We start from the raw sequence: 16,737 nt of genomic DNA on the forward strand, positions 1-16,737 counted from the left end.
GTCTTATCAGTCCTTATATCCTCAGCACAAAACACAAGACTACCTGTGTATCAGGTGCTTTCAGAAATTATGTTGAATAAAATTTGATGTGCCTTTGTCCTAAGTTGCAATGGAAATTTCCCTGGAAAGAGAATTGCTAATCATTAATTTAAATTTATGAAGGAGTTTCTCCTTTGGACAAGGGTGGGAGACAGCATTAGGATTTTAGGTGCCTGATTAAGGTGAAAGGTATAGAAAAAGGAAGAATCTGGATTTTTTCTTTTTTTGTTATTTTTTCACAGCATGACTAAAGTGGAAAAATGTGTGACTCTCTTGAACATGTAAAATCCTTATCACATTACTTGCTATTCTAGGTTGGGAGGGAAGGGTGAAAGGGAGAAAACTTTACAAAATGAATGTTGAAAATTATCTTTACAGATAATTGGGAAAATAAATTTAAATAAAGAGAAGAGTTGGGAAGAGTTTAGTGAAGAACAAAAAATGGGAGAATCTAGGTGTTCTTAAAAGATCTTTTTCACAATTTGGGGATGGCTAACCCCACTCAAAGTTGAGGGTCAGGATTTTTAGTAATTCAAAAAGGAACTTTAGGAACTATTCCATTTCTCAGTTCTTTCTTGACCTTTTCTGAGTACTGGACTTTGTTCAAGTAGGTTTGGGGAGTGATAATCTCCTGTCTATTCTTTATATTATGTTATCTTACACAAATCACTTAACTTCTGAACATCAGTTTCCTCAGCTGTAAAGTGGAGATAATAATGATTCTATTAGCTTGTTATCCCTCATGAATCTTGTGAGCAAAGTTCTTTATAACCTTAAATGTGAATTATTATGTCTGTAGCTTTTGGGGCTTCCTATTGGTTGGGTTTGATCTGGGGCCTCCAGGAAATTTTTTTAATGTCACCAGCAGAGGGCATAAGGGAGGGGACCACTGTCATGAGAAGATGCTGACTTGAAGCTGAAAAGGACCTTAGAGACATCTCATTTCATACGCAATGAAACTGTGACCTAAAGAGAAGTACCCAAGGCCATATGAGTTACTTAAGTGACAAAAGAACCAAGTCCTCTGATCGCAAAGCCAATGCTCTTAGTCAATTTAGTATCTAGGATTCAAAGAAAAGCAAAAGGCAGTCCCTACTCTCAAAGAGTGTGTGGTCTAATGAGAGAAAAAAAACCATGCAAACAACATGTATACATGATAACTTGGAAACAATAAAGGGAAGGCACTGTTGTTAAGGGAGATTGGGAAAGGCTTTGTATTTATTCTGTGGTTTCTATGCACATCATCTAGTCGACTTCATTTTATAGATAAAAAAACAACAGGGTAGAGGAAGTGATTTACTTAATGTGACACAGCAAGGGGTACAGTCAGAATTTGAATTCAGGATCTCCAGTTGCAAATTCAATGTTCTACCCCATATTGACTTCAGCATATCAGACATTAACTATGAGCCCCAAACTGTCTAGATGCTATGAACAGATCAGTAAGCTTTAAAGCTAATAAATACTAAAGTATTTATTAATTACAAAGTTAGTTAATAGTTTTTTCTGGACCTCAGTTTCCTCACCAGTAAATATTGTTAGATTAGGTAAATTCTGGGGCAACTAATTGGAATTGGAAGGAGAGCTGGGCCTGGAGTCAGGAAGACCTAAGTTCAAATTCAACTTCAAATAATAGCTTTGTGAGGCTGGGCAAGTCACTTATCCCTTTTTACCTCAGTTTTCACATCTGTAAAATGTGCTGAAGAGGGAAAGGGCAAACCACTCCAGTAAATCTTTGTTCAAAAAAACCCCAAATGGGGCAGCTCGGTGGTTCAGTAGATAGAGTACCAGCCCTGGAGTCAGGAGGACCTGGGTTCAAATGCAGCCTCAGACACTTAATAATTAATCTAGCTGTATGACCTTGGGCAAGTCACTTAACCCCATTGCCTTGCAAAAAATTAAAAAAAAGAAAACACCAAATGGAGTTATGAAGAGTCAGAGAGGATTGAAACAACTGAACAAAGATGAACTTTAAGCCTTCCAGTTCTAACAAGCTGGGAATCTGAGTTCAGAATATGGAGGATATGGTGGAAAAGGGCAGTGTTCAGTCTGATTCGATGGAAAGAGAATTGAATTTGGAATCAAGATACCTGGGTTCAAATCACCACTCTATCACTTACTACTTCTAGGACTTTGGATCCTCCTCTTTGGGACTCAGTTTCCATTTCTGTAAAAATGAGCAATTAGACCAAATAACTTCTTAAAGTTCCTTGAGAGATGAACCTATGATCTCTGACCCTAAGGACCATGACCAGGATTTTAGAGGAGAGAGAGAGATTCCTACAGGCAGATATGGTCAGGGAAGGTTTCCTGGAAGAGATGAGGTCTGAAAAGGATAAGCTTCAGACAGATGAAGACTCTATATTCTAGGAGAAGAAAGAGGAAACCAAATCAAAGAGAGTATGGTACTTCTTGTGGAAGTCTAAGTAATCACTGCTGACTGGGAGAAGCTCCGCCACATGAACCGTTAGGCACACCCTCTCTGAGGGGAAGAAGGAAGTAGGGGTCACATCACCTCAGGGTGGGGGGTGGAGGGAGCCCTGCAAGTGGTGAGAACAGGAACCTCCCAGAACCCAAACCCACTTCCTATTGCACTCCTCAGTGGTGGCAGGGAGGGGAATTGAGTATATGACAAGAGTCTATGTTGGTTGCCCGGGCACCCAACCCCACTGAGACCCTGGCTGCCTTTCAGCCCCATTATAGCAGTTACCTGCCTGCCTGCAGGAGCCACTCTCCCTACTGAAGGTATTTCTTGTATACTGCAGTAAGGTTCAGAAGAGGTTTGCCTCCACGGCCCCAGGAGCACTCAGCACTCCGGCGGCAATTATGGAAGAAGAGGAAGGTCCTGAGTTTGGTAAACCAGACTTTGTTCTGCTAGACCAGGTGAACATGGAGGATTTCATGGACAATCTGAAAATCAGGTAAGCATCAAGAAGATCCGAATTTTTAGTCCTGTCTCAGACACTTACTGTGTGACCCTGGGCAAGTCACTTAACCTCTATTTCCTCAGTTTCCCCATCTTATAGATGAGGATAGTAATAATAACAGCAACAATAATGGATATAATGTGAGCTAACATGTAAAACACTTTGAGATAATTATTTGGGAAATAATAACAATAATAATATGGGCACAGAAAGAGTTCCTGGACTGTCTGTGTATCGGTTAAGGAGTTGAGATGGTTGAACTGTGAAGCTGTAACATAACATAATAACCAGAGATCACACCCACAAGTGGTTGAGAATAAATGGAGATATAGGCTACATATTTAACATGTAAGAGTCCATTCAGAAGCATGTTCTGAGATCTCTAATCATTTCATTTCTTCTCTCTCCTCTCCTCCTCTTTCCTTCCTCAGGATCAGTGGTTCCCTTCTCTTCTCAATGACTTCAAGTCATTGGCCCTTCAGGCAGAAAGGAGGGAGCCTCAGAACTTAACATTAGTCTGTCCTTCCCTATCTTACCGTAATAAACTCCAGACACTTCAGTTTGACTTTTCCCTCCTAATCATCATGGGCCTTTCCCAGACTCAATCTGGGCTTTTCTTCTACTTAACATGGGTTTTCCCTGCTACCCACCTCCATTCCCTTTCCTTTTCTATACATTACACGAGCCTTCAACTCCACCCCCTTACTCAACACGAACTGTTTCCTAGCATAATACAATGGGAGAGAAAAGAGCTGGATTTGGAACCTAGTAATCCGGACTCTACCATTTTTACTATTTCTGTGACTTTGAACAAGTCACTTAACTTTACAAGACCTCAGGTTTCTCAGCTATAAAATCAGGACTGTGGCCTAACTAACCTTTAATTTCTCCTTCATCTCTGTGCCTATCACCAATCCTACTAGGACTGTAAATCTTCTGTAAACATAGGGCAGCAGGTAGAGGCTGCCCTGTCCTTCCTACTTCTCTGCTGCTGTCACACCCAGGTCTCTGAACAGGAAACAATTAGGCGTTGAGCCCAGGCCGCTCCCTTTGAGTCAGTCCTCTTGGGTCTCTAGTTACTCACTTTATCTCCCTTCTCTCTTACTCCTTTTGTGGATCAGTCTCTCTCCCCTCTCTCAGGTGTCAGTCCCATCTAGGATTTTAAGATGTAGAACAGCAAAACAAATAAACCCCCAAATCCAGAGATTATCTAGTCTATATTCTCCATTTATTAGAAAGTTAAAACTCCAATAAGATCACATAGCAAGTTGGTGACTTCTGGGAAGACTCTCCATATGTACATAAAAGGATAGGATTTGGGGCTGGATATGTACATAAAAGGATAGGATTTGGGGATGGAAGAGACCTTAAAAGTCATTTAGAACAACCCCTTCATTTTTCATATGAGGAAACTGATTTACTAAGAGGAAAAATGTCTTGACTGAAATCACAAAGATTAGAATACTGTTCGTAGAGTCCAGATTTTTTTTTTATTCTGATGGCCCCCTTACTAGTTAAATTGTAAGTAAGGCTATTCCAGGGATTGATAATCTAAGAAATTTACAGAAAAGGAGGCATGTGAGATTATTCTTCCTCCTTCCACACAGCATCCTTTGTTTACATCTGAGAATCTTCCTATTCACCTTCCCATAAGAGAGCTGAATCTGGAGCCAACTCCTACTGACTCTCCCTCTTCATATTCATCCCATTTCTCTGTACCCTCCTAATCCATCACTTCTTACCACATAGCCAGCCCTTAATTCAAGCTTTCATTACCTCTGGTATGAGCTATGACAACAGTCTCTCTATTAGTCTCCCTGCTTCAAGATTCTTCCTATTCCAATCCATTCTCCAAATTGATTTTCTTAAAGCATAGATCTAACTATATTTCTCACCCTTCTCTCCCTACAAATAAAACTCCTGTGGTTCCCTTTAGACTCTAGAATAAAATAATAATTCCTCTGCTTGTCATTTAAAGCCCTTCACAATCTGCTAGAACCTACTTTTTCAACCTTATCATACATTACTCCCCTCCAGCATATACTTTATGGTCCAGTCAAATTAACTTTCTTACCATTCCTCATCCATAACACTCCATTTCCCATTGTTTGTAAAGTCTATCCCACCTTCACCTCTTAAAATCTACAGTTCCTTTCAAGTCTCAAATGCTACCTTCTACATAATTACTCTTCAGATTCCCCCAACTGCCAGAGTCCCTGACAAAATCACCCTGTATCTATTTTGTATATAGAGTTAATCCTCAATCAATGGAACATTTAATTTTTGCAACTTCAAGTGTTCTCATGATTTTTATTTTTGCATTGGTCATGGAACACATAGAGGAAAAACTGAGGGGTGGAATGCACACAGGTTTATAGAGTGACTGGTATCCTACCAGGTGTTTCTCTGGCCTTGTTCACTCTACCATTGTAAAGAGTTCTCATTCATTAATTGTATTTTCAATATTTGACTTGAAAACTCAAGTTCTATTTATAATTATGCCCCCAAAGCATAGAACAGGTCCTTTGAACTCAAGATCTCACCTGTTTATTAACTAAATTCCCAACAATCCCTTGATTTAAAAAAATTATTCATTTAAGGCAATGGGTTGGTTAAGTGACTTGCCCAAGGACACACAGCTAGGCAATTATTAGTGTCTGAGGTCAAATTTGAACTCAGGTCCTCCTGACTCCAGGACTGGTGCTCTACCCCCCATGTTACCTAGCTGCCCCCAATCCCTTGATTTTCAAAGGGTGGCCCAGATAGAATTATAGCAATGTAGTTTGCAGTACAATGCCCTCACACCACTGTTTTGCACAATGAAAGGTAAGATTCAGATTTTAAAATGTTTTAATTTTAAGACTTTTACTTGCTTTTTTTTTAAGGGTTTTGCAAGGCAAATGGGGTTAAGTGGCTTGCCCAAGGCCACACAGCTAGATAATTATTAAGTGTCTGAGACCGGATTTGAACCCAGGTACTCCTGACTGCAAGGCCGGTGCTTTATCCACTACGCCACCTAGCTGCCCCTGACTTTTATTTGCTTTATGGTATTTATGGTACTGGAGATTTCATGTCTTATGAAAAATGAATAATGTCTGAAATCAATGAGTTTTTTATTAGGATCTTAATGCAAAAGTTCACAGAATTCTAGGGAATTATTAACAAGAAAAGTGTTTTACATATTACCAATTTTATTTTGTGCACTGTATTTAATGGGTTATTTCATTATTAAGATATTAGGAAAAGTGCAAATGATTATTTTGTTATAAAGAATTATAAGCAGAAAAGTATATTTTCAACAATATCTAGCAAAATATTATGGTTTTTGGTGATCATTGGAACCTAAACCCCCATTTCCCATAAGTTCAATATACTGACATTCACTTTTTTTCCATGATGTTTTCTAAGAATGTTATGGCTCCCCTTCTCCCATAAAAATTGAAGATTATTTGAACCTCTCACAGCACATCTACACCTATAGAATGGATAGCTCCTTGAGGGCTGAGATTTATTTCATTTTTATTTTTACACCCATAGTGCATAGCACAATGCTTAGTACTTGATAGATACTTAGAAAATGTTTGTTATTTGATTAAATGGAAATGCCCATTGGTGCCTACAGGTTTGAGAAAGGTCGTATCTATACATATATTGGTGAGGTGGTAGTATCGGTGAATCCATATCGGGAGCTGCCCCTATATGGGCCAGAGGTCATTGCCAAGTACCAAGGACGAGAGCTCTATGAGCGGCCGCCCCACCTCTATGCTGTGGCTGATGCTGCCCATAAAGCCATGAAGCGCAGGGCCAAGGATACCTGCATTGTCATCTCAGGTCAGCTTTAACTTCCCTACTTATCTTTCCCTCTTCCTCCTCTAGGGACCTACCCCTCTTCCAAAAACCTGTCCCTTTCCCCCTTCCCAAAGCAACTTTTCTCACATTTTGTTCCATAGGATCCCTTTCTTGTGATTCCCTCAAACTCTAATTCTCTTCTTCACCTGTTTGCTCAGAGAGAGAGTAATCAAGATGTTATTTGAGCTAGTTTGGCATCCCTTGGCCCCTATTCCCAAGGGCATGTGTCACTGTAACTTGAGCTGGGACTCTGGTCTGGAAACTCAGGCCAAAGGGATCTTGGTCAGATGGATGAGTGGATGGGGTCTCATTGTTTCTATGTCTGTCCATCTTTCAGGGGAGAGTGGGGCAGGCAAGACAGAAGCCAGCAAGCACATCATGCAATACATAGCAGCCATCACCAATCCCAGTCAAAGGGCAGAGGTAGAGAGGTAAGTAAATGAGAGATGACTGGTTACAAAGGAGATAAGCAAATGTCTAGGTTCTGCCTCTTGTGATGTGCAGGTTGCTTCACCATTCTTGAGGTCCAGTGTCCTCCTCCTCAAAATGAAAGGACTGAACTATTTGATGTCTAAGCCTCCTTCAAGCTGAAGCATTCTCTGCTCCATATTAGGGACCCTTCCAACTGACATTCTATTGTTAACATTCTAAGATTCCTCCCAAGTGTAAAATGCAATGTCCTAACATTCCTTTCATCTCTGGTTTTTGTATTCTTCTAAACATCCACATCCTTTCTATCTCTGGTCTTTTATGTTTTAAGTTTTCTTTCTGCACTGATATTCTATATTCTGCATTCTGAGCTTCTTTCTAGTGATGAGTCTGTATTGGAGTTCCTTTAACTCTGACTTAGCAATTTAGAATTTGGTCAGAGCTGGAAGAAAAATGAGGTATCCCATTCACTTTCCTCCTGCATCAGATCCAGAAATAGATAGGGTGTAGTATGATCAGAATAGAAATATTCCTATCCAGATAGTCAGGAGATCTGCCCACTTCACATTGCATAGAACCAACTCATTGACTAAGTCTCTCTAGTCTGTTTCCTTTACAAGCTATTTGACAATATAGAAATTTGAGTCATATATCTGTGTTTTCTTCCCCCTTTAAGAGGTATGCTCCATGAAGGGAGAAACTTTCATTTTTAGCTTTGTTGCAGTAGTTCCTACTACATAGTTGTCACTTAATACTTGCTTCCTTGACTAACTGTTTAATCAATCAATTAGTTCATCAATAATCATTTATTAAATCACTATTCATAGTTCATCTCTCTGCCAAGCATTATACAGGCAAGAGAAGTCAATTTCAATTTAAAAGATTTCATTCTGGCTGGGGAGAGGAACACATGATGAGTAAATAATCAAATAATGCATTGTGTGGTAATAATGATAACAGGTTAGCTGACATTTTTATAGTTCTACCCTTATAATCACCCAATGACATTGATAGTGCAAGTTTTATATCCCTATTTTATAAATGAGGTATCTGAGGTTAAAATGAATTACCAGCAAGTAATTGTTAGACTGGGGATTTGGACTCTGGTCTTCTGACTACACTACTGAGTAGTAGAACAGAATAGGGAAAGGAGAGCTTGGTATGGGTAGAATTTATCAGGGAAGGTTTCAGGCAAGAGGGGAAACTTGATCTTGAGATATGCAGAAAATCTGTGAAAAGAGTACTTGGACTCAGGAAACCTGAGTGTAAGTTATAAGTCATTTCAGTTTTCTGAATCCCTGTTTCATCATCTGTAAAATGGGAATAAATAATAGTTCCACTACTTACTCCACAAAGGGCAGTCCTATAAAATGTTATAGAAATGAGAGTTAGAGTTGTTGCTGAATGTGCTTCCATTCCCCAGAACTATTATTCTGATTTAGTCTCATGGGGACAGGCTAGCATGAGGAGGGTCAATGCTGGGCCAAATTCTGGTCTCCTCAATTCCTTTCTACTATAATAAGCATCTCTTCTGTGCTTTCCCCAACTTTACCCCCTAAAAAAGAGTCAAGGACGTGTTGCTCAAATCTACATGTGTACTAGAGGCTTTTGGCAATGCCCGCACCAACCGCAACCATAACTCCAGCCGATTTGGCAAGTACATGGACATCAATTTTGACTTCAAAGGAGACCCAACAGGAGGCCATATCCACAGTTATCTGTTGGAGAAGGTAGGTCAATTGAATGGGTATAGGGGAGGAGGGTAGAGGAAAAGGGAATTATCTCACCTGGCTTTTAGTCAAAGTCTAGAGACATCTCTGTGATAGAAGGATCTGTACCCTAAAAGACAGTGGGGAGACTAACTTCTAGTCCCAATTCCCCCCCCCCACTTCCAAATCACCCTATAACTTAGGCATTTGACTTCTCTGGGCCTCAAATCTGTTCATGTTTAAAATAGGAATAACAACATTTTGCTTGTTCTATGGAACCAAGTCTTCTACTATGGTAGAAACTAGAAGAAACCAAACAAGAAGTTCCATTTACTATAGGAGTCTCAGCTTTAGCTAGGAAATCTACTTTTCAGTCCCATTCATTAGTTGCATGACTCTGGGTGCTAGTTCCTATCTCTGAGTTTCCATTTTCTCATCTGTCAGATGAGGACAATAATAATAGGTTGTTTTGAGGACAATGTTTTGTAAATTTAGACAATTGTAAATGAGAGTGTGTATATATATATATATATATATATATACACACACATATCCACAAGCATACACATATATGTGATATATATGTATGTGTAAGCATATATACATCTTTTTGTGTGTATACATACTGGATCTATATGTCCCAAATATCTTTGTGAATTATAAATTATAAATACTACAAATTTATAAAAAATATCATTTGAACATTTAATTATTTAAATTTCTTTTATACTTATTTAGTTCTGTGAATTTTGAATAAGAAATTTTTCATTTCAATTTCAAAAATACAAGGCACCCTGTCACTCACTCTGCATTGTATGTGTGACAATATGTGGATAATGCTTTTTCAGATAACTATATGGGTAGAAGAGACTCTCTTGCTCAGACACTCAGTCACATGTTTTGTATCCATTACTTTTTTCTTATGGGGTCCTGATCAAAACTAACATAATGCACCAAATCCTTATTCTTTGAATGATATTAAGGCTAGGATTACAAAAGCAATCCTTTCACTGAGTATCTATTGATAAAAGTTTTTACAAAGTTCAAAAATCAACTCTCTCTTTCTCTCTCTCTTTCTCTCTCTCTCTCTCTCTCTCTCTCTACATATATATATATATATATGTGTGTGTGTGTGTGTGTATGTGTGTGTATATTAAATGATGTTGAGTCTTTTTTATTTTTTTGATGTTGAGTCTTAAGAAAAATCAATATTTAAAACATTTAAGTATTTAATATTTTAAATATTGTTTCTTGGAGGTTTGGGTTTCTGTAGCATTTATAACCCTGAAGTTTTTAAAGGTTTAAAATTGCTTTAAGACTTTTGGAATATCCTGTATCCCCTACATAATATAATATCTCCAGCTTAAACATTTATTAAACAACGATGTTCAGAGGAAGGAAGAAAATGGACATTTATTAAGCACCTAGTAAGTATATGTTGAGCATTTAAAAAACATCCTATTTTATCCTTGTAAAAACCTTAGGAGATTGGTGTTATTATTATCCACATTTTACAGCTGAAGAAACTGAGTCAAATAGATGTTAAATGACTTGCTCTGAATCACATAGCTAGTAAGTACCTAAGTCTAGATTTGAGAACCCAGGTCTTCCAGACTCCAGATCCAGGGTTTCATCTACTGAGCCCCCCAGCTTCCTCTGAGCAGCATATGGCAGCCCAATACCATTTGATCAGTCAGTAGATATTTATTAAGACCTACTATGTTCCTGGTGTTATGTGAGATGAGTGAAGGAAAGATTAGGAAAGATTAGAAATTTTTTTTGGTAAGGTAAAGGGATTAAAGTGATTTACCCACGGTCACACAACTAGGCAATTATTAAGTGTCTGAGGCTGGATTTGAACTCAAGTCCTTCTGTCTCTAGGGCCAGAGCTTTATCTACTACGTCACCTAGCTTCCCCAAAAGATTAGAATTGAAGGTAGAAGATGGTGCCCAAGCTACACTTTTGGGGCAATTGGGGGATGGGACCCATGTACATAAATCTAAGATACAAAATTATATATGCATAAGAGCATAAGAGGGACAGAGTGCATTGTGAGGTTCAAAGTGTGAGGTATACAATTGCTAACTAGGTAGGATTGGAGAAGACATCCTGAAGGAGGTGCCATTTGAGCTGCTCCTTGAAGGAAGAAGTTGAACCAGCTGGCATCTTGAAGTCCCATGCAACATTGAGATGTGATTCTTTGAAACATTTACTGAGGACTCCTCTGACCTTATCCAACTGACTCTGGGGAAGCCCAAGGAGAAAAGTCTTTCTTCTCAAAGTTTAGTTACAGGGTTTATTTAGGCTTTGTAGGGAAAATGAAAAGGTTCATGGAAGTGTAGAATCTTGAGTTGGAATCTTAAGAGTTTAATTCCAACTATGTTTTCAGTTCTTGTCCTCAAATGGGGCATAACTTAACTGGGGAGGAGTTATAAGGAGGGAAGCAATCAAAAAAATCTAGTAGAGATGGTGGCAGGATGCTTCTCCTGGTCACAATATTACCCCTCACACTGAACTTTACTTTGTATCTCTTCAAGGCAATTGGGCAATTCGTTTTTTATCAAGATTGATGTGTTATCTCTCTACTAGACTCTCAACTTTTCAGGGATCATGTTTTATCTAAACTCTGTATTTCCCCTCCCCATGGTACTTTTTATAAAATGTGTGTTTAATAAGTGTAGTAAGAAATATGGAAATATATTTAACATAGTTATACATGTATAACCTATATCAAATTACTTGCTGTTGAGGGAAGGGGGAAGGAAAAAAATACAGAACTCAAAATCTTACCAAAACACGAACGTTGAAAATTATCTTTGCATGTAGTTGAAAAAAAATTTATATAAAAAAGAAAAAAATAAATGTAATAAAGTGAATCAAACAATGGAGAAAGTTGAATTAGATGAATGAATGTATGAATGAATGAAATAGAAGTTGCACTGGATGTTGAATTACCAGTAAGAGTTGCATTGGCAAGATATGTGATATGAACCACGAGTGTCTTATATTGGACCATGCGTCTCCAAGAATATGTGAATGTGGACCAGGTATGACTATGTATTTGTAAGCCCATGTGTTGCCAATGTGTTTGAGTGAGTGAGTGACTTAGTTTGTATGTAACAGTTTATATGCCTGTGTGCAATGCCAGAATATTCCAGACAAAGTGTGGGAAGAGTAGGATTGTGAATGGAGAAGGAAGGGTTGGAGCTTCACAGGCCCCTTATTCCCTCTCTCTTATCCTTCTTCAGTCTAGAGTCCTTAAGCAGCATCCTGGGGAGAGGAATTTCCACTCATTCTACCAGGTAAGGAATGGGGCAGACCAGGGGCTTGAAGAGGGCCAGTGGTTCCTATTTGGGAATTTAGGGTTGAGGCAAATTACCCAAAATCTTTAGCCCTCAGTTTCCCCTAACTCTAAAATGAGAAAATTGGAAAAGATGATCTTTGAGGTTCTTTGATTTGTAAAATGGGTTGGTGGGTAGGTGGTGATCAGATTACCCCAAAATTCCATCCTTACTCTAAATTTACAATCTTTTGATTAGATGGGTTGAGGAGGAAAAGAGGGAGGAGACTAAGCCTTGGTGAGGATTGTTGATATTGCCTGAGTTTTGAGGAGGATTAGGTTACTGGGAACCAGAAAGTTCTCTACTGGGATACCCCTAGAAGTCTGGAGACATGTTGAGTCAGATCCAGAAACTTTGTGGGCCTGCCTCTGACCTCCAATTCAGTAACTGGGGACATACAAGAAATACCACAACCCCACCCCTGCAGTTCTGTCAGTCAGACCTGGGGAAATCTAGAAGAAAACACACCACTCATCCCTTCCTTCCTTCCCCTCACCCAACACACTCTCCCTTAGTCATACTTATACTCATATGATGCTCTGCGCCTATGGGCAAGGTATGTGATATGAACCATGAGTGCCTTATATTGAACCATGTGGGGTTAGGTTGTAATGTGGGGCTGTGTCTATAAGTCTGTTTGCCTATGTGAGTGAATGTCTTGGTTTGTATGTAACAATTTATATGTCCATAAGCAAGCAGATGGAAGAGGTACCTTGAGATCTTTCCAGGTTGTGGGAAGTTTGCATGCGAATATATGAAAGTATGTCATTGTGTGGCTTACTCTCAGCATCCCATTGGGTGGGCCTCAGAGGTACAGCAGAAAGAGAGCTAAGGTTGGTTGAGGTGGGGCAGGTAGTTGCCAGATACTGACATGCTCTTTTTTTGGGCTACTTCTCTTTCCCTTTCTTTCCCTCTCTCCAGCTGCTGAGAGGAGCAAAAGATGAGCAGCTTCAGGCCCTGAACCTGCAGAGGGATCCAAGCTTGTATACCTTTACTCAGCAAGGAGCAGGGCTAAGCGTGAGTACTGAGGGAAGAGATGGTTAGAAACAACTCACCACATCCTTAAACTGAACAGGTCGTGGATGGAAGACCCTTTGTATTAACCCAGACTTCAATAACTTTTAGATTATATTACAACCTATGTGACCTTGAACATATCAAATAAATGTTCTGAGGATTAGCTGCTACACGTATGAAATAGGCATAATAATAGTAATACTAATAAATAGGGATAATGTACTCTTCAGTAGCTATGAGAAAGGTTCTTTATTAAGCATCATAGAGATAAAATTTGATGTTATCATTTATTATAGGGAAGAAACTTGGGGTCTTGATATATTTACTTTTCTAGGGAACCCATACATCCTTCAAGGAATTCCCCTTTCTCTTGGGAAACCCTGAAGTTCACTTCCCCTTAGAATGGGAAACTCCTCCAACCTGATTTAACTAAGTCTGGGGAAGTCCAGGTAGAAGAGTCTTCTCTCAGATTTTAGCTGTATGGTCAGTTATGGAAGACAAAGATTGAGGGTGGGGATCAGTGGTACCAGCTTTACATCCTACTCCACCCTATTCTCCAGTCCTCAGACAGTGATGAGGCCAATTACCGGGCTGTAATCCAGGCCATGAAGATTATTGGTTTTAGCCCTGATGAGATGGACTGTGTGCACCGGATCCTTGCAGCAATCCTACACTTGGTAAGCAGTGGGAGGTAAAACCTCCCTCCTATGGAAGGAGGAAAAGGGTGTATGTGGGGGTGGGTGCTTCCTTCTAGATTTCCCCAGGTCTGGTTGATAGAACAGCAGGGGTGGGGCTGTGGCACTCCTCAAGTCCCTTGAGTCAATGGGTTGAAGGTCAGAGGGATGGAAAGGGGAGGTGGAAGTAGGGTAGAGAGTGTCTGGTCTCTGTTAAGAAAGGCATTTGTTAACGGAGGGCATCACTAGGCAGAGACAAGAGCATTAAGAAAACATTTTTTTGTTTTGCATGTCTCTATTTCCCTATATGATCCTCTCTGGGACATACCACTCCCCTCTTCATTCCCTAACCCTTTAGCTATTATCTAGTTTCAATATAGTGACCCCTGAATTTAGAGAGATAAAGAAAGTGGTGGGGGGAAAGGGAAAGGACAGTGGTGAGAAGAGGAACTAAGGAATCTGACAATTAGTCACTTAGATTTCCCAACAGGCTCTATGAGATCTAAACTCTCCTATAAAGGCTGCAAAGATATTAACATCTCATTTCAGCAAAGTGGAGGGAGGGGACAGTAATGTTGACAAAAGTGACACATTAGAAGGGTTTAGGGAAGATGGAGAAGAGACAGCTATTCCTAGATCAGAACTGGGGGGGGGGGGGACAATAAGATATAAGCTGAGACTAGACCCTGGTACTCCTTTAATGTCAAGTAGAGAAGTATAGGTTCCATTCAATTTTGTTGTTCAGTCACGTCTGACTCTTTGTGACCTGACTTGGGGTTTTCTTGGAAGAGATACTGGAGTGGTTTGCCATTTTCTTCTCCAGCTTATTTTACAGATAGAGAAATAGAGGCAAACAGGGTTAAGTGACTCAACCAGGATCACATAGCTAGTAAGTGTCTGAGATCAGATTTGAATTCAGGAAGATGAATCTCCCTGATTTCAGACTGGCACTGCTTCAGTTTATTGAGTGCTTATGTTCCAGTCATCATGTGAGAAGTTGGAGATACAAACTCATAAATAACTGCTCATAAGTTGCTATTCTACTTTGAATGTGGAGCCCATATTTCCAAATTCAAGTAGGGGAAATTCTTTGGTTTCCAGGGCAATATTCAATTTGTGGAGACCGAGTCAGGATTGGAGGTGGCAGAGGAGGTACTGGTGGACCATGTGGCAAGACTGACAGCCACACCTCAACAGCTGGTGATGCGTTCTCTCCTGTCTCGAACGGTGGCCTCTGGGGGTCGGGAGCTTATTGAGAAGGGCCACAGTGGTCCAGAGGCACGATATGCTCGTGATGCCTTTGCCAAGGTACCTAGGGAAGCACCTTAGAATCCTTGTGATTCCCTCTCTTTAGTTATTTCCCAACCTCATTCTATGTCCCCTGCCCCCATCAGTCTTGAATTAAATAATCTTTAAGCTTTCTTACAGTTTTAACACTCTATATGCTAACTTCTAAGTTCTCTTCATCCTTAGACCCTAAGTCCTAGGTTCCCCTCCACATATCGTGTCCTTCACCTGGATGTTCTCTTGGGCAGGCACCTCTTTCCTGATCCTAAAACATAGACATTAACCCTTTCCCTGAAACATTTCAACATCCTTCTTATTCCTCAGCACCATGCTATTCCAATCCTTTGCTTGACTCCAGTCTGGGCTAAGGTCTTTCCTTATGTCATATACAATCTCCCCCGGAAGACTGAGAGCTTCTTCCCTCAATGGTATTGACTGTCAGCTTCTCTAGTGCAGGGAGGGAATTACTTTGGAAGTTCATCTCTGCTGGACTTCTGAGAACTCTCAGAAATGAGAAAGCAGTCTTTCTACTCTGGTCCTTCTCCAGGCAATATATGAACGATTGTTTGGCTGGATTGTGGGGCGTATTAATGAAGTGATGGAAGCACGAGGTCGGGATCCCCGGCGAGATGGCAAGGACACAGTCATTGGAGTGTTGGACATCTATGGTTTTGAGATCTTCCCTAATAACAGGTAATTTCTGCTACCCGATTCCTTAACATTCTTTAATATAACCATCCCCACATATTTAATAATTTCCCATCTCCAAAGTCTTCCCATCTCTCTACATTTCACCCATCTCTTCGGGATCACCTGTTTCATATATGTTTCCCAACAACCAGGTCAGCACGTCCCCTTATCTTGGCAATGTCTCCTCTTGTAATTCCGAACAACCTTCCCTTTCAGGCCTGGGGTAACAATGTCCTGAATTCATTTGGATAACCTGGACCCAGCTAAGAGCAAACCTCAATGGGTTCAATTGCCAAAGAGAATATTTGCTTTCTAAAAGCATTAGGAATGGTGTATGTATTTGGTGAACCCTTGCCTCTCCCATAGAGTGGATAGGAGCATTCTGTAGGAATGACTCTATTAGAAAGACAGTAATAGGAATATTTTGGAGAGACCTTTCCAGGTCCTTCCCTTTCATTACATCATATAGGCACCTGCCTCTTTTGCTAAGGGAGATGAAAACTATTTAGTGGACATATAGCGACTGGTATTTTGTCCCACACTAATGTCCACCCAACAACTAATCAGCTTCGAGCAATTCTGCATCAACTACTGCAATGAGAAACTACAGCAGCTGTTCATCCAGCTTATCCTAAAGCAGGAACAGGAGGAATATCAACGGGAGGGCATCACCTGGCAGAACGTGAGTACCCGGGTAGGGTAGAATGGAGCAGATAGCTGAGAGTAGGTCCAGGGATAGGATATAGAAGGTGGAGAAAATGAAAGTGACTGTTT

The 16,737-nt window shown here is 40.0% G+C and overlaps 1 protein-coding gene across 1 annotated transcript in view; it reads left to right on the forward strand.

The window, feature by feature from the left end:
- Positions 1 to 2,623: 2,623 nt before the first annotated feature.
- The window catches only part of MYO1G (myosin IG), a 41,254-nt gene continuing 27,140 nt past the window's right edge, over positions 2,624 to 16,737 (forward strand). The window contains exons 1-10 of the mRNA XM_074197690.1: positions 2,624 to 2,960; positions 6,589 to 6,797; positions 7,153 to 7,246; positions 8,809 to 8,974; positions 12,203 to 12,256; positions 13,217 to 13,312; positions 13,873 to 13,989; positions 15,088 to 15,294; positions 15,821 to 15,966; positions 16,531 to 16,645. Coding sequence (XP_074053791.1) covers positions 2,866 to 2,960; positions 6,589 to 6,797; positions 7,153 to 7,246; positions 8,809 to 8,974; positions 12,203 to 12,256; positions 13,217 to 13,312; positions 13,873 to 13,989; positions 15,088 to 15,294; positions 15,821 to 15,966; positions 16,531 to 16,645 — 1,299 coding nt within the window. The 5' untranslated portion in view covers positions 2,624 to 2,865. The remainder of the gene's footprint in view (positions 2,961 to 6,588; positions 6,798 to 7,152; positions 7,247 to 8,808; positions 8,975 to 12,202; positions 12,257 to 13,216; positions 13,313 to 13,872; positions 13,990 to 15,087; positions 15,295 to 15,820; positions 15,967 to 16,530; positions 16,646 to 16,737) is intronic.

Source organism: Macrotis lagotis, chromosome 8, assembly GCF_037893015.1.
Source record: "Macrotis lagotis isolate mMagLag1 chromosome 8, bilby.v1.9.chrom.fasta, whole genome shotgun sequence".
NCBI classification, from domain to species: Eukaryota; Metazoa; Chordata; class Mammalia; order Peramelemorphia; family Peramelidae; genus Macrotis; species Macrotis lagotis.